The sequence below is a fragment of the Anarhichas minor genome, unplaced genomic scaffold (genome assembly GCF_050575085.1).
Source record: "Anarhichas minor isolate MPS153535 unplaced genomic scaffold, ASM5057508v1 ptg000062l, whole genome shotgun sequence".
Taxonomy (NCBI): Eukaryota; Metazoa; Chordata; class Actinopteri; order Perciformes; family Anarhichadidae; genus Anarhichas; species Anarhichas minor.
In genome coordinates this window covers 4,418,384-4,445,371 of record NW_027466508.1, presented here as the reverse complement: position 1 = coordinate 4,445,371, position 26,988 = coordinate 4,418,384, and the positions used below count along the sequence as shown (strand labels likewise).

General features: G+C 44.3%; 1 protein-coding gene across 1 annotated transcript in view; it reads left to right on the top strand.

Moving 5' to 3' along the window:
• ccdc102a (coiled-coil domain containing 102A) overlaps positions 1–26,988 on the top strand; it is a 56,378-nt gene that overhangs the window by 18,267 nt on the left and 11,123 nt on the right. Inside the window, exons 2-7 of the mRNA XM_076077944.1 lie at positions 9,581–10,036; positions 11,016–11,417; positions 16,887–17,128; positions 18,415–18,523; positions 22,085–22,201; positions 22,387–22,596. Of these exons, the coding sequence (XP_075934059.1) occupies positions 9,674–10,036; positions 11,016–11,417; positions 16,887–17,128; positions 18,415–18,523; positions 22,085–22,201; positions 22,387–22,596 (1,443 nt within the window). The 5' untranslated portion in view covers positions 9,581–9,673. The remainder of the gene's footprint in view (positions 1–9,580; positions 10,037–11,015; positions 11,418–16,886; positions 17,129–18,414; positions 18,524–22,084; positions 22,202–22,386; positions 22,597–26,988) is intronic.

Here is a 26,988-nt window from a genome sequence, read left to right as displayed (position 1 = left end):
ACCAGTGGGGAAGAGAAGCACAGTTGCCTTCGATGCTGGTACAATTTAAAACTCTGGAAAATGATCACGGCGACAATAATTTTGTGTTTCATCGTGACAACTGAGAGCTAAAAAGAAGAAGAAGCTCTACTCTACAGCTCCGCACCTAGCCAGATGGCATTGCCTTGCTACAAAGGTTGGGCCAGCTTCAACCTATTTTCCCGAAGCCCAGCAGATCGGTCACAAGACAAGTCGGGTGGGTTGCCTGAGGACAGTCCATGGACAGTCCGTCTAGGGTTGCCGGTCGCACCGGGACCGGGGGGGGCACTAAGTCCTGTAGGTATTTAATGCTAAAGAATAGCGCGCCGTGTTTGAGTTAATTTGACAATATCCTATGTCCTGTGAAGTGACTATCAGGCATACACACATCGCAATGTTGATGCTGAAAACCGCTGTCAAAAATGACTATTACTAAAATGAATATTCGCACTTAAAAACACAGGTAGGAGCTATTCAAATATTAATTTTTTGGCGAGAAATGCAGCACTGCGCAGCAGCTGAACGTTTGTCGGACGCCCTGTTTCTTTTTATTGTTGGCGCTCGCCTTGACGAGGAACAGTTAACTGGTGAAGTTGAAACAATAAGTTATCTAGACGATAACCATTTCACTACAAAAACCTAAATAGGGCGACGGCTGGCTGGAGGGAGAAAGTTTCGTACTTGTAGTCATTTCCAGTAAACATCACAAGATAAAACGTGTTTTCTGTTTTTAAAAAGTACAACCGTCAGAAGATGTACAAGTGCAACTCACCCATATTTTATGTGGTTAGCTCTCCAGTCAGATCTTGAGCACACAGCCTCCTATAATCAGCCCACCATCCCTTCAGACAATGCATTCCTTTCTCCTTGTATCATCTGCACTGATGCAACTCAACATCATTCAGACCCAATCACATGGGGGACGAGCGAGAGGAGGGAGGACTTGACTATAGCTGCTGTCAGATGAAACGCTTTCATCTGCATGAGCCGAGCTGTGATGGGGAGTTACGTTTACCTTGTAACTGCCAGTGACACTTACAATCACAGCAGGAGTTTTCAACAGGGTTCGTTGATTGACGGCACCCAACATTTTTGAGTCGGGTGCAAAGTGTGATTCTTATTTTCTTTTTCTTTCACTGTGCGGTTGCACCCTACAGGCCCAACCGAGCCAGAGAGTTTTCCGGAACTGGTTCTCATTTAATGTCTTTTATGGTCACATTCACGTAAATCCGCGCTGTCGCCCACGGGGTGTTTTTGTGTGTCGGTCGTGAACCCTCTGCTCAGACCGTCGCTCATTTCATCACGAATCAGACATTAGCATTGACAGGCGGTAAATAGTGGTGTGTGTGTGTGTGTGTGTGGTGGGGGTGAGGATTGACTGAGTGTAGAGGGTCATAGGGTCAAGTGCGGTCTGACGACTTGTTTATAACGTTGAATATACGAGAGCAGAAGTTGTCTAAGTTTGGGCTGTATAACACATGGCCGGGGAGGACAGATGTTCCGTCAAAGAGTTTATTGCCCCGCGGCCCGGCCCGCTGGCTGGCTGGATGTGCATTTTATGGGCCCTGTGGTGACGGAGGGTGGGGTTCACACAGACGGAGGGCCAAGGAAGGGAAGAAAGAGGCAAACTGTGAGGCGGAAGGGCAGTGATGGAGGAAAAGGAACATTGGGAAGGAAAAAAAAAGGACACTGAAAGAGGACGAAAGTCAAAACACAGCTTGGACTGCCAGCAAAAGCCACGTTTTACGTTTTATCTCGGGCTGAAATAACTGAAGTCACAGAGGCGAGCGAGGTGAGCGTGAAAAGCTTTGAAAGGAGTGAAAGTGCGAACGTGAAGTTCTCAAATAGTTCATTCTGCCTGAGTTCAACCCCTATGGTCTTGTGACTAATAGTTTGGTGAGTTAACTCACGTTTTGTCTCGAGTTAACTGCAGCTACCAAATGACATTGCACTCAAATTTTGGATTTTGTAGTCCTTTTTATTTTAACCCGAGTCACTTAAAATGCAGAGGTGTTTCTTTTTCTATATGATGACAGTGTTTGTTTCCTAAAGTGGGCCTCGTACTGGATATCTGCAAAGACCGAGTCGGATGCGATACTTATATTCACTTAAATATTGACTAAAAATACATTTCTGACACACTGTAATACAGGTGTAGACTACTCAATCTGATACACCGTATTTATCACGAGTTACTTGATCCAAATACCGAAGGTCGTTGTTCAAAACTATTAGGTTATATGATATTTAAAAAATTATAAAGTAGAGTTGACTCCTGAAATCGATCGATCTGCTAGAGAGAAGACGTCTCACTCCGTTGGAGTTGTGGGAACTACAGAAACACTCAGTGAGATCAATTCAAATGCGCCATGGACAAAGAACAAGGACTGTGTGGTCCCCATCCCCGACATTAGAATGGCTTTGTCTTGAGGACTCTTGAGGACCAATGTGAACATATGTCATCCAACTCGGTAACGCCTTTCATTAATCATACTTCATCAAGGCATTGAGTCAAAAGTAGTGTGATATTTGATTGTGTTTGTTGCTCGCATGCACGATGTTTATGTGGTCATAATGGTTCAACATGTTCTGATTGGCTGCTTTTGTTGTGTTTCCCAAATCGCTCATGAGGTTTTCATTGTTAATCAGAAAAAAAAAGATATAATCAGCAGAATCCGACGGTAGAGGAGCCGGTCCCCTGTTGGACATGAACCTTTGATAACTGCGTAATTACATTTGATTTACAATCTTAACACTTGTCCTCAAAACCAAGTACAACTCTTTTAGTTTCTTATATTAGGTGTCTTAAAGATGATCGTAGTTTCTCCCTTCTTGTGTCTCCGGCCCTCTGTTACTCCTGTCGCTTTGTAGACAACAGAACGGCACTCAGCCGGTTTGTGAACCCCTAAAAGTGGAACTCCTGGTTCATTCTCTGGTCCCAGTTTAGTCAAATGTGAGGATTGGCTGCCTTTCTGAAAACAAGGTGACATCATTTCAAGATGTCACCTTGAGTGCTGGGAAATTGTGATCTTACGCAAGTTTTCAGATTAAAAAGTGAATGGAAAAAGGGGATTCTTGAAGCGGCAACATTACCTCACAGTAAACAGTGAGCACTTCATCAGTGTGCGACACCTCGTGGCGGCAGTGTCGAGGTTGACTCAGTTTTGTTGCGGTTTATTGCGTTACTGATGTGTTCATTTGTTGCCCTATTTTTCCACCGGTGCTGCTGGGTGAAGCAGGTGCTGCACCAGCAGACATAAAGATAACTGAAAAGAACTGAAATATGCTGAGGGGGAAAAACAGATATTTCTTACATTTCAGCGTAGGCTGTACAGAAAACAAAAAACCCTACAGCATACCGCACGCCCAGGGTGGTAAACAGAGGGAGTTCCACTGCAAGTCAGTGCAGGCTAACAATCAATGACACATTCCTACAGTCTCTCTCCTCTCCTCTCCTCATCTGCTGCTTCCTGGCTGAGGAGCTGAATGTAAATCAGCTGTGTGTGTGTGTGTGTGTGTGTGTGTGTGTGTGTGTGTGTGTGTGTGTGTGTGTGTGTGTGTGTGTGTGTGTGTGTGTGTGTGTGTGTGTGTGTGTGTGTGTGTGTGTGTGTGTGTGTGTGTGTGTGTGTGTGTGTGTGTGTGTGTGTGTGTGTTTGTGTTTGATGACCATAGAGGGAAACCCCGTCAATGGAACCTCTCCATCACCATCTGCTGCGTTTACGCTCCCTCTGATTTATGTCAGTTTGTCTGCTAGGTCCAATAAAATGTCTGTAAAGTCATATCAGTAAATGATTAATGTGAGCGGGGAGTGAACCAGCTCTTAACTTTTTAATCTTTTATACCCTTTAATGACCGGAGCACCGTCTTGGAACAAGGTATCCACATCTCCTAACACATCCACTGTGTAAACACTGCTGTTGACGGACATCTCTGACACATGGTGGGGAACTTCTACCTTTTTACATTTCTTTTACGGAACTATACCATAACTGTGGCTTCCTAAAACGTTCCAGGAAAAATAACAGAGAGTTTACTAACTCTCCCAGGCCTGTATCAACATTAAGCCTCTGTGGCAGGGCCCTATTCCCCATGATGTTTTTGTAACACAGCCAGATGTGAAGGCTGTCCTGTGTGTGTGTGTGTGTGTGTGTGTTTGTTGTGCTAGTCTCTATAGATGTGATTAGTGTGGATGGAGCATCTAAAGCCTGCGACTTGCTTCATGTGTTTGCTTCCAGGTGTCTCGCCTGTCTGATTCTGAAATGAAAAGTGCAGTTAATAGTGTGTGTGTGTGTGTGTGTGTGTGTGTGTGTGTGTGTGTGTGTGTGTGTGTGTGTGTGTGTGTGTGTGTGTGTGTGTGTGTGTGTGTGTGTGTGTGTGTGTGTGTGTGTGTGTGTGTGTGTGTGTGTGTGTGTGTGTGTGATATGCGAGATATGCTCCTTGTTTCTCCTTCAGCACAGAAAGTGGGCAGCGTTTGTCCACATGTACACTTTTCCTACCAAAATGAGAGCGTACTGTTTTTTAAACATGGGAAAACATGCTAAAAATAGGCGATAGACTCCTTTCCCTTTTTCCTGTCTTTCTGTTTTTTTCCTTTCTGCCGTGTCACTTTCGGCACCACGGACACGCTATTTATTTTTCTTGAAAGGCGTAAAATTACTGTTTCTGTCAAAGGAGTCTTGTAGCTTTAAGGAGCATGTATGACTGCTGTTTCTTTTCATATCCAACTCGGTGAATCGGGGGTTTATTGCGACCGAACAAGAGTTGGTGAAAATCTTAATGGAGATGGTTTTCATGAGCTTTATTTTGTTTCTGTGGAGATTAAATGTGTGTTTGTGTTTCAATAATCTGTGAGGTAAAATAACTGTTGTCTGACTGGAGTCTGGTGGCTTTGAAGAGAGCATATTAATCGTATGTTTTGTATATAATTAGTGGAAGTAGTCGTCGTGACGCCACCCATTGGTTTGTGGACTGAGGTTTTGAAGCCTCCAGTTTGGCATTTTGGCCGACGCCATCTTGGATTTTTGCAACCAGTGAACTGAAGTGACTGTATTTCGACTGCCGTGGAGTGACGCTGTGGTAGAGACGTCGTATACGGCTCTGATAGCCACCTGTCAATCACAAGGTGGCCTCGCCCTATAGAATACCCTGCTTTATTTTCCATTTTACTCTCAATATGACCATAATTTACTAAATTAACATCATGTTGTATTGAAGAAGACTTGAAACTAGAGATTGAGACCATAAACTCATGTTTACGATGTTCACTGAGGTAATAAATCAAGAGAGAAGTAGTCATTTTCCCATAGACTTCTATACAATTGGACATGATGGACATTAGTTGCTGCCTGGCGTCACACAGCATCCAACATTGGCTTGTCCACCTGGGTGTCATGTTTCCGTCACTGCCGATAAATACCTGTGATTTCTGCAGAGTAATTCTTTCTTGGAATAAATGCCGATCGTAACCTTCCCCACTGAAGACAAAAGCCAGACATTAGGGGGTGTTGGTGGGTCCTACACTGTAAAGGACAGTCTGATCAGGGTCTTTGTTTGTTGTGCATCCATATGCACCATATGCTGCATGATGCTGAATGGCCCGATCTTGTGAGCGGAGATCCAGATCGAGTGGACCGGCCTCCTTCTGTCCCTCAATGCAGCGTCAGACGGACACGATGAGCCGATCGCAGCCGCTCACATTTCCGCCACTGATCCCCTTTAAAAAATTCATGATCCTTCCACAGTCCGCCTGATGCCCTACATGCCGGTCTGTTCTCCCTGTCCTGTCGATGGGGAAACCATTGTTCGCTGCTTACAGAGGAACTAAATGATTTCTCTGATGGATTCTCCCACACTTCCCGCCTCCTAAACCAACCACTGTGACACAGTATGTTGGCTGTACATGTGTCAACATATCATTTATGTAATCATTGACTTGGGGAGTTATTTTTTAAATCTTATGTCCCCAACACCTCTTTTTCAAAGCTCTCGCATGCTGAGAGTTGGGGTAAAGGCTTTATCTTCATTTCTACATTTTCCACAGCCGCTGGTTCCCACGACTCCGGCTCACTAAAGCTTGACTTTTAACACTTCCAGCCCCAGAAGACTGCAGCTTCATGTTGCACGTCGGGAAAAAAATCGGACTTTTTGAAAATGCCTCGCTCAGCTCTACAGCGTGAACACTAAAGAATCTCCACTTTTTCAGCTTTATCCTTTTATTCGTTATCGATCTGTATTTCACGTCGTTATTATTTGACAATTCATCAGTTGTAACTTTAATTCGTCAATTTGTTGTAACTATACTTTGTTAGCCAGTTGAATCAGCACGATGACAAAAATGAACGAAGCATTCAAACACCTGCTGAAAGTCATTTTCAAATGATGCAAAACTACGCAGACTCAATATCGTTATGAAGAAAATAATGAGGTCCTCAACCAAAGCCCAAATCAATACACATTCAAAGCACAAATATGACCCCAGAAACCTGCATCTAGTTAGCCCACAATCGGCTCACAAGTGGTGATTGAGAGGGATTCTTCTTTTTATCGGTCTATACATTGTTTCTTTTAGGGAAATCCTATTTCTTTAATGCTTTGTCAATAAATCTACTCCTCAAGTCCTCGTTAAACGGGCAGTTTCTGAAAGGCTTCTTGTGTCATCTCAGTTTCTTAAAATAAAGCATCATTTGATGTGTCAACACATTGTGTTGTGTGTGTGTGTGTTCCTACAGCCGCTTCTCGAGGAAGTTCTAATAAAAAGTGCTTTTCGTTTCATTTCTACAAGTGTTTGATTTGTGGTGGTCTGTCTGTGACCGCTGGCTTAGACTTGATTGCGTTCAAAAGCAAATACATCGGTTTTGAATTATATTTTCATAACTCTTTTTACTGCTGTGGTCCACTGTACCATTACCTCCTCATGCCCCCACATCTTCCGCTCACTTTCGCTCTTTCTTTTCCATTCTTTAACCCAGATTCTGTTTCTTTCTTGAATGGGCTGCTGCGGTTTGTGTGTGTGTGTGTGTGTGTGTGTGTGTGTGTGTCTGTCTGCTGTTCTGATGTTTGACTGGGAGACGAACTAGAGGATGAGATTTGGAACTGAAGAAGCTGTGGTGTCGGTCACAGTGGGATTTACAAATGCAGTTCATACAGAGATTAAATACAATCCAGAGTAGTTTTTTCTCCCTTGTCGCTCTTTGTTGTTGTCCCTCCCTGTTCAGGAAGAAATCTGTTGACAGTGTTTCTGTGGTTCTGACTGTGTGTTTATGTGTTTATGCCTCGTTCTAACTATATAAAGTATAAAGTTTAATAGAAAGTTTTTGGTTTTTTAAATGTCTCCTTGCCGACAGGAACCGTGAGCGAAGGCATTATGTCTTCTGCTTGACTCTCCGTCCGTTCCTTTCTCGTGAGCCTGATATCTCAGGTACATCCTGAGGGAATTTCCTCAAAAATGACATACGCTTTTCCTCAACTCAGCGTTTGCCAGGCGTCGCTCCTCTACAGCCCCGCCCTCGTCCTGGGCGGATCGGATCCATCAGAAATATGATGAATACTCTAGACATTTTACTTTCATTCCAGCTAAATATATGTAAAATACTGTGAGTCAACATGATCTGCTTGTATCATTTGTTTTCACAAAATCATCCCGTCGTTTTAGTTTTACATGATTAAAAGCAGGGATGTTGTCATTTAGCCCAAATTAACCTCTAATATGCTGAACTTAAATGTGACATGGTCCTAATGAAGGTCTCGGGTCCGGGGGCCACGTTTCCCCACTGCTCTTCCAAATATGGTCACTTCTGGTGCCAAAAAACCAAGAAGGCGACGGACAAAATGCCAAACTCGAGGCTTCAAAACGTTTGGCCTAAAACTGATCGGAGACGTCATGGTGACTACTTCCACTTATTTTACGCAGTCTATGAGACGGACCTAGACATTTTCTTGAATATGAGGGGTTAACGTGGAGTTACCCTCAGTTAAGCTGCTAAAGCTTCCCTTCCCTTTTCCTCCGGTTCCCTGCGAGTTGTTCCCACAGTTCCAGCTCTCCTCCGGAACTCCCCTCCGCCTCCTCGGGAGGGGAGAGAGGAGGAGGAGGAGGAGGCAGCAGGGGGAGGGAATCAGGAAGCAGCGGAGCTTTTCTTGGCCCAGAGAGTTGGAGGCCTTACCTCACCACAGCCAGAGATGGTATTTTACTCAAACCACAAACCCTGGCACCGACTGCAGAGATAAGATCAGCGTTCGCCCACAGATCCCCGAGGAGAGATTACACAACGAATGTGTTATCACTATAAAGAACACCACGAAGTATTAAAACAATGTGAATGAAACATATTTCATTATGAATCTACATGGTGGTGAGAGAAGGGGGGAGGGTGATGTGGTCAAAAATATTGGTACTGGTACATATACTGCTGGATTTAGATTTATTATGGCAGGCATTGATAGGTAAGTACACAGAATATTTATTTTATAGTTATCAGTACAACTGTCAGGGGCATATTTACAGTTCTTTAATTATCAGAAGTGGGCGTTTGTCTGCAATATATCTATTCGCAACCTTTTCCATTTTTTCATGCAGCGCCTCTCCTTTGTTTATGATCATTATTTATTGCTTTGGATTAGCGGCTGCAACTAAAGGTTATTTTCTTTATAGATCAACCTTCTTATGAATCATCAGAAAACAGAAAAATGCTTATCACAACATTGCACAGCACAATCATCAAATATCCCATTATCACCGCAAAGCCCAAAGAATATTCATCGTAACACCAAGAAAAGCTGATTATTCTCACAACTGAGAAGCTGCAACCATCACTCTTTGGACATTTTTGATTGATAAAGGATTAAAGAATACATCGACGAACAAAAGAGATGATTACTTTTCTTTCAACCAACTAAAAAAAAGAAGATTTGTCTGATCTTTGCAGCTTTGATTAGAACACTTCCACTTTTCTACAAAAAGCTTGAGATTAACATGGTGTGGACACACTTCACAAGTCTGTTCCTTGTTTGAGCCAGCTGGTGTTGTAAACATAAATTTTTTTTTTGGGGGGGGGAGGGTGTTTCCAACCCCAGTCAAGTAAAAACTGGCCAAATGTGTTGATCAAACCATAAAAATAGTGCGGGGTGCCATCATTGAGGATTATTTAATTATCTCTGTAGTTTTCGTGTGGTGCGTTTAGTGTCTGTAGGAACGTGGCCCTCAAAGAGAGGCAGAGATGAGGCTGTGAAAGAGAGGATCGGGTGGGCTGGAAGTGTCAAGATTTTTCTTTTTTCACGCTGGAATAATTACAGCCACAGCTTCCAGTGAGTGTCCTTGGACATACGTCACAGACGGTGTGTCTTTTAAGTTTCTATCTGTCAGAGTCATCTGTTCTCATGGCCATTCGTTAAGGTTCAGAATGCAGACGAGGGCTTTTCCTCCCCAAAGGCGTGTGTGTGTGTGTGTGTGTGTGTGTGTGTGTGTGTGTGTGCCCGCGCTTTCTTTCAAAGATTCTTTTACCGTCTGATCAACTTTGAATTGTTAGCTGAGTTACTTTACTTCCTGTCCCTGTGTTTCTGTCTCCAGGCTGATCCGTGGCTGAAGAGGATGACGCTCTCCTAGAATCCCCCCGCTCACAACCCCCCCCCTTCATCCTGGTCCACACCTCCGCCCTCCACCATGAACCACACCCCCAGCCCCCACCTGTCCGACGGCGGTAAGTCGTCCGGGGGCGGCCTGCTGTGCAGCCTGGGTCTGGGGTCCGACAGGGGGATCCGCTCCCCGGACAGCCTCATGCACACCCCGAGCCCCACCGGAGGAACCCCCAGCTCCAGCCCCCCGCTGCTGCTGTCGCCGGGGCTGGGAGGCTTCGGCCTGGGGTCCCTGGGGGCCATGGGCGACGGAGCCGGGGCCGACTGGGAAAGCAGGGAGGAGCTGAGGCTCCGGGAGCTGGAGGAGGCTCGGGCCCGAGCGGCCCAGATGGAGAAGACCATGAGGTGGTGGTCGGACTGCACCGCCAACTGGAGAGAGAAGTGGAGCAAGGTGGGCTTGTGGGTAATGAAGTCAGGAGGGGCAGTATACTGAAAAGCTGTGAAATACTGTAGCAATACAATACATTTTATATTAATCAATATTGTATGTAATAAGTTCAAATTGTCAGAATATATTTGACTTTAGATGTACTCACTCAGCTGACGGGCTCCACAGTGGTGAACCTACTGCTCCACATTTTACATCAGCAAGTAACTTAATGAAATGTTAATATAACTCAACATTAAAATGCAACACAATGTGCCTGATATTAATCATACGCAGAAGTACTCGTTTAATAAAGATTAACAATAAACAAAACAAAAACGAGAATAAAAAAAAACTGATTTAAAACTATTTTTTTCTTTAGTTACTTACTAAATATTGAATGAGTCGAGGACCAAAGTAATCCTTACTCAAGACCCACTAAATAGCTTTTTCGGCAGCTTTTAACCCATCTCACGACTCCAACTGCTAATGAAGACCGTGAGGATGTTGAAAGCTCTGGAAAAAGCTAGTAAGTGGACCTTGAGTGAGGATTATTTTGTCAATTGTTTATGGCAGTTATTACAAGGGACTTACTATATGAGCTATGTCGACTCAGCTGTGCCATGTTTAGCTGCCTCCCACAAATTATGTTCATATACATTTAATTTAATTTAATTAGCATTAAGACATCCGTTTTTTAAAACTTGGATTTAAAAAAAAAAAAAAATGCAACATAAGGAAAGGTTTTCCTACAATAAACACTCACTCACGATGAATGTTTTCATGGTAGGCTAAGACGAATCAAAGCACTCGGTTAAGATTTCAAGAAAAATGGTGGTCAAAGTTAAATACCAGAACAATTAATACTGAAATTACTGAATTGTTTTATTACTAATGAAACGGTATATTCATGACTTGTTTTTAAAGATTAAAGTCTTCAGAGAAACCAACAGGCCCAGGGCTAATATGTTTATCTTGTATTGTCTATATGTTTTTTTCCCAGGTGCGTGCGGAGCGTAACCGTGCGCGTGACGAGGTCCGCCAGCTGAGGCAGCGGCTGGACACCCTCACCAAGGAGCTGACCAGCGTCCGGCGGGAGCGGCAGGAACTGGCCTCTGAGAACGAGACCCTACGGCAGGAGACGCTGCGCCTCCGTGGCGACGGCACTCTCGACGCTCCTCCTCCTCCTCCTCCGTCCGCACCCTCTCCATCGTCCTCCCCCGCGCACCCTCGCGGCGCTTCCTCCTCTCCATCCATACCCCCCTCCTCCCCTGCCTCCTCCTCCTCCTCTCAGGTCCACGCCGACGGCAAGCTGGACAGGGTTGGGGAGGGACCGCCAGGGTCACCGGAGCCAGAACCAGTGAGGGACGTGGACTTGGACGGACAAAAGTTGCATCAACAGAAGGTGAGTCAACAGTGGACATTTGGATTAGAGTGCATTTTCTTTTTACCAAACTGGTATTGAGATTAAATGTTTTTTTGTCTTCACTTTGGTCCAGACTGAAATATCTCAACCACCTTTAGATTGATCGCCACGAAATATGAATCCACCTTTGGAGAGCTCCTGATCTCTCTGCTAGCACCACCATGAGGTTGACATTTGTGGTTTTAAACTGAGATCACATGTAGTCATCCTTTTATTGTGTCAAACAAGGTGCTTTGTATAGTTTTGTAATATTAAAAGAAAGAAAGAAAGGTTCTCAAGGGACATATCAGAATTGCTCCTTTTTTTCCTCAGCTGACTGGAGGGGTGTGTCCGTGTTTGATTGACAGCAGCTGGTGCACGAGGGACCTTGGCTCAATCCCAATCTCCACCCTCACGGACTCACAGACTGTGAGGCGTGCTCCCGCAAAGTCCGTGAGGGTTTAGGGCTGTCCCACTGTCAAATCGTCGAGTGTTTGAGGGCTCTCTTGTCGACATTTTGAGCCCTTTATGAATCTTCTCCGTAAGTCCGCATTTCTGCAGACATGTACCCCATCGAGCCCTTCGGGGCTGTTTTTTGGGATCGTCCGCTTCGTCTTGTTTTGACTCAAAGGGCCGCAGCCTGACCAAAGCACTAGTGGCGTTTTGTCATTATCTATATTCAACGTTTTTTCTTCACAACCTATGAAACCTGCTGATGTTTATTAATCAATAAGGATGTTCAAAAGCATAATTAATTCACCCTAATTCAATTCAAGTCTGACGATGTCATCATCTTTTGGTCTGGGACCAGGTGAAGGGCATCTCCTCTTTTGTCCAAAAATGATGAATCAATGACGCAGGTTCAAGTTTTCATCCTTTTTTCATTTATCGTGCGATTGTTTATTATGCTAATGTGAATTAGCATTTGGCCTCGTGTTCAGTGCTGCTAAATTGCTTGACGTCAGCGCGCTCATGTCCTCCTCTGCTGCTGTACGGACAAAGTGACCCGAGCCTCAGTGAATGTAGGCCAGACTGGCTGCTGTGTCTCCAGCCCTGTTAGATCGCTCACCAAAAGAGTGTGTGTGTGGGTACCTTAAATAGGACACCCCCTCCCCAACACACACATGTTCTCATCATGCCGTCTCATCCCCGAGGGCTCTGTGTTGCTGCAGTACTTTTTCTCTGTCAGCCTGTTTTTTTTGCACCCCATCCTGAACATAAAGTATATCTGGTTGTGTACAGACCTGCTGCTTCGCTCGGCCTCGTTCATACCGACAGACGAGACGCTCGAACGCCACTCTGAAATGCTCTGCGGAGGGCCATTTGATTGAACTAAAAAATTTAACTAAAATATGTCCAAAAAGGTGTTGTGCCAGGAAAAGTGACATGTAATAGTGGTCAGCATATCCCCCAGATTATCTATTTGTCCTGTAATGTCCTCTCAACAGCTGGTGTGGACCTGTCCCTCTGGTCAGGTGTGGAATCATGTGGGATGACTTTTTTATTTTTGATAATTGCTTCTAAGCGTCACCGCCGCCGGCAAGGCCCTAATTTCCACCGGGGACAAAACGGGACATGTCCCCCTCACTTTCCTTTTTTGTCCCTCAAAATCCCACTTTTGTCCGAACCACTTTCATAGTCTCGGCGTTGCCTTATATAGGACAGAATGGAGCGGACGGATTCAAAGGTCTTGACCCACAGCTAAATAAATCCACCTCCCGTTCACTTCCATTCCACAGAGAGGCGGAGTCCCTCCCTCATGACATCACTTGCGACACGTTTTTGGGGTGTGTAGTCTTTCTAATGACATGTTTTCTTACGTCTTATACCTCAACAGATCTACGAGAAACTGCAACATTCTTCAGACGCGAAATAATCTTTTATATTGATGAAACGTCAATGTGTAAATAAATGCACAATTCAAACTGGATCATAAAAATGATTTGTGTCATTTATGCTCACAAGGTTAACCTCTCCCTATCATTGCATATGCATTTTAGGGAGGTTCATGCAAATGCTAGGAGGAGACACGCTAACAGAGGTCAATTACATTATGTATTCTATCTTTACCACTGAGGCATTTTGAGTAATAATAACAGATTTTAACAGAGGTTGAGTTGGACCGTGGCCAAAGTAAGCATTTTCTCCTCTGAGCTTATCGGTCTTGCGCTGCTGAACTGAGCAGCTCTCCTTCACTGGCAGCGTGTCTCCTGGAGTACCAGCACCGGCTGCGTAATGATCTGCCGTCTTAGCCAATCAGGTGCTGAATACACACAGAGTGTAACCGCAAACTCAATGAAAACCACAGCGCACGTTTTGGCAAAAACCATCTTATTCTTTCGGTCACTACTCCAAAGGCGCATGCCTATAAGGGAGGGTTGGATCATAGATGGACTGCTGTCTGACTATATTATTATGAATAACATGATATCAATATTTTATTTCTTAAATATCACAATCACTGTCGATACCAGCAGATGCCAACAACCCTAATCCCATCTGACAGCACTGCTTTGACCTCTTGTGTTTTTTCCAGTTGCTCTGGATCTCCCAGTGTGTCTACAGCAGTGGTGGGCCCCTCTGTTTCTTTGCAATCGTATGCTGTCTCACCACACACACACACACACACACACACACACACACACACACACACACACACACACACACACACATACACATACACATACGTGAGCATGGGAGCTGTAACCTCATAAAGGAGCCTGTGCATCAGTGAATAGAAATCACTGTCACTGCCTGTCAGACTTGACCTTCAGCTAGCTCAGGATGGGGGTTTCCATGGTAACGCACACACACGCACACACACACACACACACTGGGACACAAAAATACACACCGAGGCTGCAGCCTTCCGAGTAAGCCATGATAATGTGGCTAACTGGTAGCCACACACAGCAGAGCCTCATTTCCTGTCTCCGTCCATTGTTCTGGTTCTCACACACACTGAGTGCTTCCACATGTGGCTCAGGATGGGGGTCTTGGCTCACCGACGTCTGTTACACACCGGGTCCCTCTGCTGGGGAGGACCTGTAATGACAGCAGCAGCATCGCAGCTCTGTCTTCCTTTTGGCATGCCTGCAATGTAAAGCTATTGAAGAAGAATGTTATGTTTGTAGATTGACCTCAAGAACCATTTCAAACATTTCTAAGCGTTTGTATCATAATCCCAAAGCATGCGGAATAGTATTAAACCACAGATTTGAAAATAACGTAGGTCTCACGGAAGTTCCTCTCCAGAGTTGGAGCAACATTTCTTGATTTATATCACAAAAGTGAAGCCAATGCGGATAGTGCCTTCAACCTGCATTCTTTCTAATGGCCATCAGGGGGCGACTCCTCTGGTTGCAAAAAGAAGTCAGATTGTATGGAAGTCTATGAGAAAATGACTCTACTTCTCACTTGATTTATTACCTCAGTAAACATTGTAAACATGAGTTTATGGTCTCAATCGCTAGTTTCAAGTCTTCTTCAATACATGATGTTCATTTGGTAAATTATGGTCCATTTGAAAGTCACATAGACCATAAAGCAGAGTATGCTTTAGGGCGGGGCTACCGTGTGATTGACAGGTCGCTACCACGGCATTGTCCAGTTTGGGAGTTGTCCGTGTTTTTGTCTTAGAACTTTAACCCTATCACAGTGTGTTTTCTTTCAGGAAAGTTAATTGCAACATTTTGGTTGCCTAAAAATGTCTTATTCAGCGTTCGGTTGTACTTAGCTCAACCCTCTCGTGTCAGTTCTGCGTAAAATCCAAGATGGCGAACTCGAGGCTTCAAAACGACAGTCCAAAAACCAATAGGTGCCATCACAGGTGACTACGTGCACTTCTTATATATAGTCTTTAAAGTTGATGTTTCAAAATATAACTTTTAAATAACAAGGTAACGTGGGCCTTTTATTGCTAAGAATTTACAGGAACATATGCTTATCACCAAATTAGCGGAGCTTTGTTTGCAACTATTCTTCAATAAAACAAGTCTACTAATACTGCAGGGAAGAAGAGTAAGCAGCTCAAAAAATGTCAGATGATTTTATAGGACATTAAATGTGTTTATCCACCGTTTTACAGTGGCTTCTTATAACTAATCCCCATCCGATCACAAGTGTCTTACTGAAAAGACATTGTAACCACGTCCTTTGATATTTCTGAGGAACCGTTAAAGGCGTCACAATAGTTATTTTTGAGAAAACCACACAGCCTTATGCAGCCTCTGGGAGACCCAGACCTCGCATGTAACATCTGGAACATGCTGTGAAGGATGAAGGGTGGGGAAACATTTGGATTTTTACTGCTGCAGCGCCAAAGCCGACAGATTTACTACATGTAGAGGAGGACAAGCTCTACGTTTCCAATTTAATGTCTGTGAAGGCCATTAAATAGAACGAGATGTGAAAATGTTGCGGTCGGAAGAACCCGCCCAAGAGTTTTTAGGGTTCTCGTTGGCAGAAACTTTAGAGATGATCTGCTGGATGAAACCGTTTGCTTTGCAGCCTTGTAGGGAGGAACGGAGGGCGGAGTGGGAAACAGCGAGGACAGAAGAGAGAAATATTGTTTTGCGAAAGAGGCCCATATTTCTGACAACCCCTTCAAAATCAGGCCCGTCCATATGAGTCCGTACAAGAGGTACGGGTAGTTTGGAATCAGACTGAACTTAACCTGAAACCCAAAGGAAGCTTTTTATCCCGGCTGATGATTTATCAGGAGTTATGGAATGTGACGAGGTTAGCAGATTATGGGGTTGGAAACTGCTTACAACCCTTTGACGAGACTTTAGTACAGACGATTTAAATAAAAGACGCGGGCACACCAGTCTTTTTTTTGCAAAATCATTTTTACGATGGAATCACTTGCAGGCGCATTCATTTCAACACCGCGCTAAATATTTAGTCAACTCTCCTGTCGGGGCGGACGGATATGATCTGTGGCCACAGTGGCCCAATCTGCAGCTTTATTAGAGCACCTTTATGGATCAAAATGATTGCTGGGGACAATTCAGTAGTTGCTGTATATGTTGGGATGTGTCTCATACCTAGTGGACTATTTTGTGGAATATTGCACATATTCTATTTATAATTTAATTTAATTTAACATGACGTAAAATTATACTTTCACACTGAACTTTTGCAAATCCCCTGGAGAATATTTTGGATATTTTTGCACAAAACTACATCTTCCAAAACTGTTCTTTCATATTTTATTGTCATTTTTTCTATTGTTTCTTGACTTATGAAGTATTTTTTCTTTCTGTGTTTATTGTTATGCACTATTTCCCAGCGGTATGCATTTGGATGAAAGGATAACTCTTTCGTTCATAAAACTGTGCTCATCTCAAACTAGACTGCTTGTGTTTCTTGCCCCGTTGGATTTTGTTGGAGTGACCTCACCTTGATATCTGAGTTTCAGTGATACCCCGGTACAAAGCATGTCCCTCATATCATTTTGTCTGTCAGGACTTTGAGGTGCTGGAGTCGGTCCTGCGTTCCAGGGCCCCGGACGGTGACACTCAGGAGGCGTGGGAAAGCCGCGGCGGTGTCAACCCGTCCACCTCGCGCTCATCATCTGGTCTGAGCCGGCAGGAGCGCAGCAGGCAGCTGTGGGAGGACATCGGCACGGTGGAGGAAGACTCCAGCAAACTCAACGCCCTGCAGCTCCGCCTGGACGAGTCCCAGAAAGTCCTGCTGAAAGAGAGAGAGTAAGAGAGACAGAAAACCCCAAACTGTGGCATAGATGTGAAGTGTGCAGTAATGTTTAGTTACTAGTTATTTGGCAGATTAATACATAACCTACAAAAAAATCATCCCACTTCTTAAATGCAATACATTCTTAAACTACCCGACAATATGTTCCACCAGAAGCTCCACTTTTTTTCTTAAGGCCATTGAAGAGTCAAGACTGGATGTTGTGTTACAAACTGGATGCATGGTGGAAACGTGGGTGTTTACAGGTTGGGAAAGAGTCCAACGAAAAGAGGCTATTAGTTGCATTATGGGAAGAGCAGGGTCTAGTGTTTTTGTAGGTTGAGCCGAGGACTAAACGTCAGGATCATAGACTACCGTATATAAGAAGTCATCGTGACGTCACCCATTGGTTCGTGGACCGCAGTTTTCAAACCTCGAGTTCTGCGATCTGGCTGTCGTCATCTTGGCTTTTTAGTGCAACCGATGAACGGAAGTGACCATATTTGAGATTGAGACCATAAACTCATGTTTACAATGTTTACTGAGGAAATAAATCAAGTGAGAAGTAGAGTCATTTTCTTATAGACTTCTATACAATCAGACTTCTTTTTGCAACCGGAGGAGTCGCCCCCTGCTGGTCAGTAGATAGAATGCAAGTTTTAAGACACTTCTGCATCGGCTGCACTCTTCAGAACCTGAGGTTGCCGCCTGGTCAGGATATCTCAGCCTCTGCTTCGATTTGACCATTCCTCTGCTTTTTTTTCTTTTGAGAGTCCAAACATTTATGTAAGTATAATGCTAAATAGCTAAAGTACCTCATTAAATACAAATGCAAGACTTAAAAGGAACTGGACGCTACTTCCACCACAAAAAAAGGTATTGGTGGTTCTGCTCTCAGTTGCTCAGCAGAGGTTCCATCTATAGTGCATCTATAGTGTTTTCTCCTTTATTACCTCGTTAAGAATGTTACCAACCTGTAAGGACCAGTGTAACTACACCACTGCTTATTCTACACTCAGTCAAAGTAATGGCCTTCTCTGCTGAGAGGAAGTGCACAATACACTTTTTTAATTTCCTGTGTGAGACGTTTTCAGCCACGTGAATGCCGGCAAAGCACTAAAATGTGAGTGTCATGTGTAAAATGTGGGACCTGACAGGTATGATAGATGGTGCAACATGCAGTAAAATGTGAAAAATCCCATTTTTATTTATTTTTAAACACGTTTGACTCAAATAATAACCCGCTCTGGCTCTACAGCAGCATGATTGAGTGAGTCGTGTCTTTGTGTCCCCCCCCCAGAGACAAGCTGGCGCTGAGCAAGAGCATCGAGAAGCTGGAGGCCGAGCTCACTCAGTGGAAAGTGAAATACGAGGAGCTCAGCAAGACCAAACAGGAGACCCTCAAACAGGTGAGACATCCGCGACCACCACTCCGCCAGTCAGACAGAACGCGTCTGCGTTGATCTACTGCTTTACTGAACGCAGACAGACGTCGGGTCACTGTTGTAGCAGGATGCAGCCGTCCTCTACTTTCTGTTGATTCCACAAACAAATGTAATGACTGCAGGATTACTGTTTCGATTGAGATAAAGGTTAGACTACCTTCAATTTTCAAACGGTAGCTGCCAGCGCCTTCATTTACCGTCTGAGCCTCTGGAGGAAGTGGAGCTGGCATGACACCCGGGTGGACACGCCCCTTTTCCCAACCTGATGCTATGTGACACCCTCCGAAGTAAATGTTAACTAGATAAAATCAACGGGGATTTAGACAATTATTTGAATTTATTAACATACAAAACATCCCATTAATATGCCACCAGACTCCAGTCAGACAACAGCCATTTTACCTCGCTGAAACACACTTCATTCAAACTTGAAAGACACAAAATACCACCTTCTTTGTAAGTGTTTGCACTGTTCCAATGGACACCCCCGCTGGTTTGAGAGTTTGAGAGTAACAGATATAAGTAGTCACCGCTGAAACATTTTCACTGTTTACTAACCCTGCTTCCGTGACGTCAAATGTGACACACCAGGAAAGAAATAACAGGTGACACACCTCTAATGCATGGACCACTGTCAAACGGAAAGGAGTCTATCGCCTATCCGTAGCAGGTTTTACCGTGTTTAAAATACCTGCATATACGCTCTAATTCTGGTGGAAAAAGGGGTAAAAGAGTGAAGAACCTCTGCATCCTCCCCCTGGATGGAGGCTCACTCCTTCAGCTCCTTCGTCCTGCTTATGCTCAGCTGCAGATGGTTCGATTCCGCCCAACAAAGGCACGACGAAGCTGTAGCTGGCAGCTCATTTAACACAGAGGCCTCTGCATGTCCATTCTTAGTGCACTTCTCTGGTTGCCAAGAATCAGCTCAGAAGAAAAGTGTTCCAGATGTCCACGGTTCTCTGTGGATCAGCGCAAGAACCGCACCTTTAAGATCCGTTCTTGAGTCACTTGTATGAGTGATTTAGGAGAACTTGCCACATCACCAATTTTTTCGTATTTTCTTGGTACAAAATAACAATTTATGAGTTGTCCCAAACCTGTCGGAGGAGTCGATCAGTCTGCTGTTATCCAAGCTGAAGTTTTTCACTCGCGGATTGTATATTTCTTTACTTTGAAGTAGTTTTGAGTTTGTCTTTAAATTACACATTATCCTGTTGGACTCTGCTATTCAAATTCAAATACAATTCTGATTTTTTTTTTCATATAGCCTAACAATATGACCATTCATCATTCGTTTGAATTGGCTTTTGATGCCATTTTATAACGCCACAATATCAATATGAAATCTTAAATTATTTGACCTTCTCCATTGCGATCATTTAAGGCTCTTCTTTATTCTAGTGACAGTTGGACACAAGATGGCGCCAGCGTCTTGTTGACGACAGATATCATTTAGTATTATTGAGTTTCATTCCATATTCTCAAATTTAAGAGCCAAGTCTAATGAATTTGAGATAACAGAATACAGTAGCACGGAGAAAGATACATGTATGTTTGTACAGTAGGGTAGCATAGCACATCTGCAGATACACAGTAGTATTAGAAAATAACCTGCTGCACATGGACAGAAATACATTCTCTTTCTCTATCTTCTTTTGGTGCTGTGATGGATCTTCATATATCTCACCGTTGAGTTCCTCGGGGGTCAGATAACCAAAGTGGAACCCACAGAGCGTAGGGCTCAAACGTGGCCGATGTTCTGGCAGTGTTCCACCACTCGGGGGCAGTCCAAGTCCTGCAGAGAGGAGACACACACGGGGGAGAAAGAAAAGGACACAGGTCTGAAGTAAAGACTCACTGACAGTTTGATAGAAGCGGCAAAGGGGAGAGAAAAGGAGGGCGTGGGGGCCGAAACATATAAGAGATGTGTAGATGAGGTGACGGTGGGTGTTTTTGAAGATAAGCGGGGTTAGAAGAGATGGAGATGAAAGCGGGATAGGGTGAAGTGACGGAAGGTGGAGACGGGGCAGATGAGACACGGGGCCGGGATAAGATAAGGACAAGGAGGGATGAAAAGGGACGGTAGAGGAGGCCGGGTCACCCTTATCTACGCGCTTGTTGTCCTAGATACTTCAAGATCACAGGGGATGTTTGGCTCCACAAACGGCTTCCTTTTTTAAGACGGGAACAGGAGCGTCTCTCCTGACAAATGTGCAGATAACGCTAAATGTCAAGCTATTGCAAAGTTTGAAGGAAAGCTGTTGTTGAGATGTTGAATGATTGAATGATATTTTGTCTTTTTGGTACTAAGCAAGTATGAAAAATGAAAGGAAATAAAAGGAAATAAAAGCAACGGTTCGGTCATAGGACCTTGGTTCTGTCTCCGCTCTCATCAGCCTTCTTTCAAGCTTGGATTAATGTGAGTAAATAAAGAGCTGGTTTACCCGTCGCTGTTGTAATCAGTCAGTTCACCGTCGTGAATCAAACATACTTACGGTCTGTGCATTGAATAAGCAAAGATTAATAAAGTGGATCTTCGCAGCTTTACTCCAGTACTCAGCTGTCATTGTAGAGTCGCTGCTCTGAAAACAGTGAAAGTCAAAGGAAGGAGAATTTCCAGCTGATTTAATACTGCTAGATTTTAATGGTCCCCCAGTGTTCTCCCAAACACATTAAAGGGTAACTTTGGTATTTTTCAACCTGGACCCTATTTCCCATGTTGTTGTGTGTGAGTGAGTAATGAGGACATTTTTTTAAAACGGGTCCAGTATTGAAGGAGAACTAAACAGGCTGCAATGTGATCGCTCGGGGCTACTCGTCACCGTTAATGTACGTCCACTAAAAGTGCTCGTTTTTGTCACTGACAGGCAATACACAGGCTGTGTATTGTAAGTGTGTGACGACATTATGGAAAGTACCCTACAGAGAAATAAAAGCTTTTTCTTTACCTATTGCTTGGTCAGTTTATTGCTGTGCGTCTCGCTCAGAGAAGTCTTGTTCTGAAATCTCGCGTCACGTCCACATTGTCGAAATCGGGTCAATATATTGCCACGACACCGAAAACCTTTTAGATAACACTCAGCTACGCTTTCTGTAGTTTCTGGAGTTTATCAAACTCTGACAACACCGGCACGCCTGTCTCCAACTCCGGCAACAAGTCACATGACACGATAACAACGGATGAAGCGAAGGGTAAAGAAAAAGGTTTTTATTTCTCTGTAGGATTTTTTCCATAATGTTGTCAGACACTTATAGTAACAGTCTGAACAGTCAACAAGCACTTTTAGTGAACGCTCACTGACGGTGAGGAGCTGCCCCCAGCGATTACATTGCAACCTGCCGTCTGCAGTGTTCTCCTTCAATACCGGACCGATTTTAAAAAGTGGCTGTCACCATTAGTCACTTGGGGGAAGGTGTTGAATAAATACCGAAGTTACCCTTTAACAATAAAGGGCAAGATAAAAAAAAAACCAACCCCATGACGCTCTGTCTTACCCCCCCTTCTCTCTTCCTTACACCATCTAGCTGAACCTGCTGAAGGACATGCACCAGGACGAACTGGGCCGCATATCTGAAGACTTGGAGGACGAACTGGGAGCCCGGACCAGTATGGACAAGAAACTGGCTGAGCTACGAGCTGAGGTGAGAACACCGGAGAGCAGAGAAAGTGGCGTGTGAGGGAGGAGGAGTGAACAGCAGCACGGAGGGAAAGCTTAAACCATCTCAAGGCGCACACCGTGGCAGCAACTCCAGCGTAGTGGTCGGATCTTCTTTACGGCAGCCTTGTGGAATCCCTGTGTAAACAGTAGCTTGTGTCTCTCCGTCAGATGGAGAGGCTGCAGGTGGAGAACGCCGCAGAGTGGGGGCGCAGGGAGCGCTTGGAGACGGAGAAACTGGCCCTGGAGAGGGACAACAAGAAGCTGAGAGCTCAGGCCGAAGACCTGGAGGAGCAGCTGGCCAAGAAGCGCCGGCAGGCCGCCTCGGCGCTCGACACCGACCTGAAGGCCATCCAGACCGAGCTGTTTGAGAAGAACAAGGTGGGCAGGACAATCCTTCTTTTTATCGATGTCCCAGTGCTCGGTAGGTCTTGGAACTGTTCAGCTGTTGAAGGAAAATTCCACAACATTGCAGTTGTAATAAACCTACACCATTACATACGCACTGATGATATCTCTTTACATGCAAGGAGATTGTGCCCTGTTGCTTGCTTGAAACACGTGTGTGTGTGTGTGTGTGTGTGTGTGTGTGTGTGTGTGTGCGTGTGTGTGTGTGTGCATGCGTGCGTGCTTGAGAAAAGAGAGATTGATTGTGTTTTGTGTCTAGTGCTGAAACCATGGTATTGATCCGGACAGAGAAGGAGAAACAGGGCAAGCGATTAAGACACTGGACACACACACATACACAAACACACTCTCACACACGCACGCGCACACACACACAGGTTGATTGATAGTAGAATCATCTTCAGCCAGGGCTTTGGGCATCACTACCACCGCACAGATTGATGTTCACTGTCAAGCTGCAATGCACTGTCGTGCACGCACACAAATACACACGCACAAACACAGTAATAGGGGGTGAGAGTGCAGAAATTGATATTTTGTGTGGACAGTGTTTGACCAATCGTATAGGCTGGTGATAGATGAAATGTGTGTATATGTGAGGGTGTGTGTGTGTGTGAGCTCATCAACTCCTGACTGATATATGACATTGGGGTCCCCTTTGTGTCGCTAAGGCGAAAGCACACAACACACACACACCCGATATCGTGTGGCATGAAAATATTTTCAGGGGATATCAGTGTTAATTTTGTAATTTATTTTAGATTTAGTCTAAAAGTCCTCGTCTTTGGACAAAAATGCTTTTTTAGTTCCTTCTCATAGGATTTGATCTCATCATTATCTGATGAGACACAGATGGAACGATTAAGAGTGTGTTGCTGAGACAGAGTACAGGTCTGGAACAAAGTGCATTTCTCCTGATTTCTGTTTGAAAAAAAGCCATTTCAGTTTTCAATGTTGGGAAGATTTGTGGCTTGTGAAAAATGGGAGCAATATTTCCATTGGTCGACTATGGAGCAAGAGAATCGGATATAATCTGTGTTGTCACTTTTCCCATTGGAGTTAATAGACTCCAAAAGAATATAATATAATAGAATAGAATAGGCAGTGTTTTTTGTTTGTGTTTGTGTAACGTCACATCTATAAAAATGCAGAGCGAAATTGTCCATAGGTCAGGCCTTTTGGGCGTAATTTAGCCTGTTTACACATTTGGTATCACGTTTCACAGAATCATATACGAGATGCTGACTGTTAGTCATTCAAAGGCAAGGCAAGTTTATTGATGTGGCATCTTTTAATACACATCAGGCACTAGAACAACATTTGAAATGTATGGCCAGCAGGTGGGGTCGTTTACCCAACATGCACCTCTCTGGCAGGATGAAGACAGTCAGTCTTCAGTCTTCTGAGGTATGGAGACATTTCTGCTGCTTGAAAAGCAGGTGTACCTCATGCTAAATGATAACCCACGGTGGCTGTGGAGTTGTTTTGTCCAGCGATGAGCGCTGCCTTGACCTGAGGTCAACTTGTCGTGTTTTCCGGGGGATTGCAGCAGCTCAAGTCTTCTTAAATGACGCTTTCAGCAGCGGGCTGGGTGGCACGGCCGAGCACCGGCAGATGTGTGTGTAAGTGTTGGTCAACGTAATGGCCTCCATTACCAGGGTTATTTATGAAGCAACACACACACACACACACACACACACACACACACACACACACACACACACACACACACACTGACACACTCAATTATAACCTTTCAAATGGAGAGAGAGAGAGTAATTATTCCAACCATTAAGTTTGAGCAGAAACGCAGCGGGGTGAATTAAGTCACATCAAGATGTGTTCACACCAAACGCTCGCGAAATAATTTTGAAGTTTTGTGTGAACACACCTTCAGAGGTTGGAGGATGAGTACAGCGAAGAAGATGAGGATCAAACAGGAGAGAATGGGAGATGAAGAGAGGAATAGAGAAAGAGAGAGAAAAAAGAAACTGGGAGAGGGGCTGATGGAGGCAGAAGGAACCAGCATGGCCGAACTCCATTCAGTGATGTGGATCCCAGGCTGGCCCTGGCCGGTTTGTGTGGCGTTTGCATGTTCTCCACGTGTCGGCGTGTTTTTTTTTCTCCAAGTTCTCCGGCTTCCTCCCACAGTCCGTGAACGGTAGGTAGTCTGTCCCTATGTGTCGGCCCGTGTCACAGCCCGGCGACATTTCCAGGCTGTACCCTGCCTTCGCCCAATGTCAGCTGGGAATCGGCTCCACCGCGACCCTGAAGAGGGTCAGCGGTTACAGATAACGGATGGACGGATGCTCTGCCTGGATGTTGTAGTAGATCAGCTGCTCAGCAGCTCAATCAAGGAAAAGTGCAAACAGGTGTGCCTCATTATGTCCTGTTAGCTGGGAGGGGCTGTTAGGACGTAGGTGAGAGGTGCTGTAAATTAAATTCTGTTATATTTTGGGTTTGCTCATTGATATGGAATGAGCACCACCTCATATGGGTTTTATATGAGGTTGTGACACACACGTGTTAAAGTGATCATCGGGATTTTGAAATGAATTTAGCTTTTTATTTGATCAGAAAACATGGATATGCAGAGATGAATAAAGATCTCCTCATGCGGATTCATACTGGCTGTCATAGGAACTAAATGCTGACTCAAATATTCGTTTACAGATGCTACACAACACGTTAATTGTTACACGTTGTATATGCACACATGACCACAAACTCTAGTTTACTATACGATCATATACTATGTATACTTTCATGTCCGTTTCCATATTCATGTTTATTCACGCTTCTATCAATCTGACCTTTAATATTTCTGTCCTCCGTTGTGTCTTATCTACATCTCCTGTCATTGTCTTCCTCCTCTTTTATTGAGCTGAACTGTTCCGGCCAATTAGGTCGGTGCAGTGCCCATAAGTCCCTCCCCCACTGTATTGCTCCGGGCCAGCCCTGGCTATAAACCCAATTGTGCTATTTGCCGTGTGTGTGTGTGTGTGTGTGTGTGTGTGTGTGTGTGTGTGTGTAAGAGATAAATAAATGCTAAATTCAGTATGGCAGAGGGGGGAAGGGAGATTCTATGTGTGTGTATGCAGGAATATGCAAGTGTGTTCCTAATGAGCTGCAGTTATGTACATCAGTTATTTCCACATCTGATTCTGTTTTTCATTTTTATTTTTCTCACATCAAATACCTTTTTTTTTTGATCGAATAGATGAATGTGTAGATTATATTTCCGGGCATAAGCCTGTGTTTGTATTTGTGTGTCTTTTTGTTTTAGTGGAACAGATGTAGCAGCAGACTTCAGGGTCTCTCCAGTCAAGGAGAAACATTTAACAGGCAGTGTGGCGTAACACACACACACACACACACGCACACACACACACGTACAGTAACGCACACATAATTGTGCTTTTGTGTGTGAGCATACAGACACAGATTTGGCACAATATACATAAACCCATAATAGAGTATAAGCGTCCGCACACACACACACACGCACACACACACACACGCACACACACACACGTATGTACAGAGGCATGGAGGCACATATTCATGCTCATAGATCATTCAGTAATCCCTCATGTTTAATAGAGTCAGGGACTCCCAGCCTCTCGCCCTCCTCCCATTCATCCGTCAACCCCCACCCCCCACTTCCTCCCCTGCCCTCTCAGACATTCATTAGATGGTCTTGAAATGATGAAACAGCGAGGAATATAGAGGTTCCTGGCCCGAAAGTAGAAATCCTGCTTCATCTCATTTCACCAGGCCTTTTGTCCGACGGATCACAGCGCATATTTATACCTTTTGGTGCTGTGGGAAAAAAATGGCTCAGATATCTGTATGATGTCTAATATTTACTCTAATTTTTTTAATTTGTTTTTTAAATTTGTTTTCTAACCAGCAGCCTTTTTTCTAGGTGTCCTATTTCTCAGGAGCGTGGATATTTTGGGATGTCCTGTTGACCAAAAGAGGAGAGTCTTAAACAGACTTGTAGGGAAACTGGTGAAGCGACCCAGAAAAATATAGGAAGAAGACGGGGCAAAAAACAAATAGTTGAAACTAGGGATGTCACGAGAACCGATGCTTCGGTACCAAGTCGATGCCAAAATTCTGAAAAATGTTGAGGTACTGTACGTACTAAAGTCGTCCCCATAGAAAATGTGTTCAGGACGAACAGAGATCTTCCCCACGATGCCTTCGAGATGAAAGTAATTTTTGTATGCATGTATAACTATCACTCTGCAAGAGACAGACTGAACCCGGCGCTGACGCATTACAATCCAAAACATGGCAGTTAACTTATTATCGACACGTCCAGGGGACTCGCACGATTCTTTCCCTTGTAATGCCATG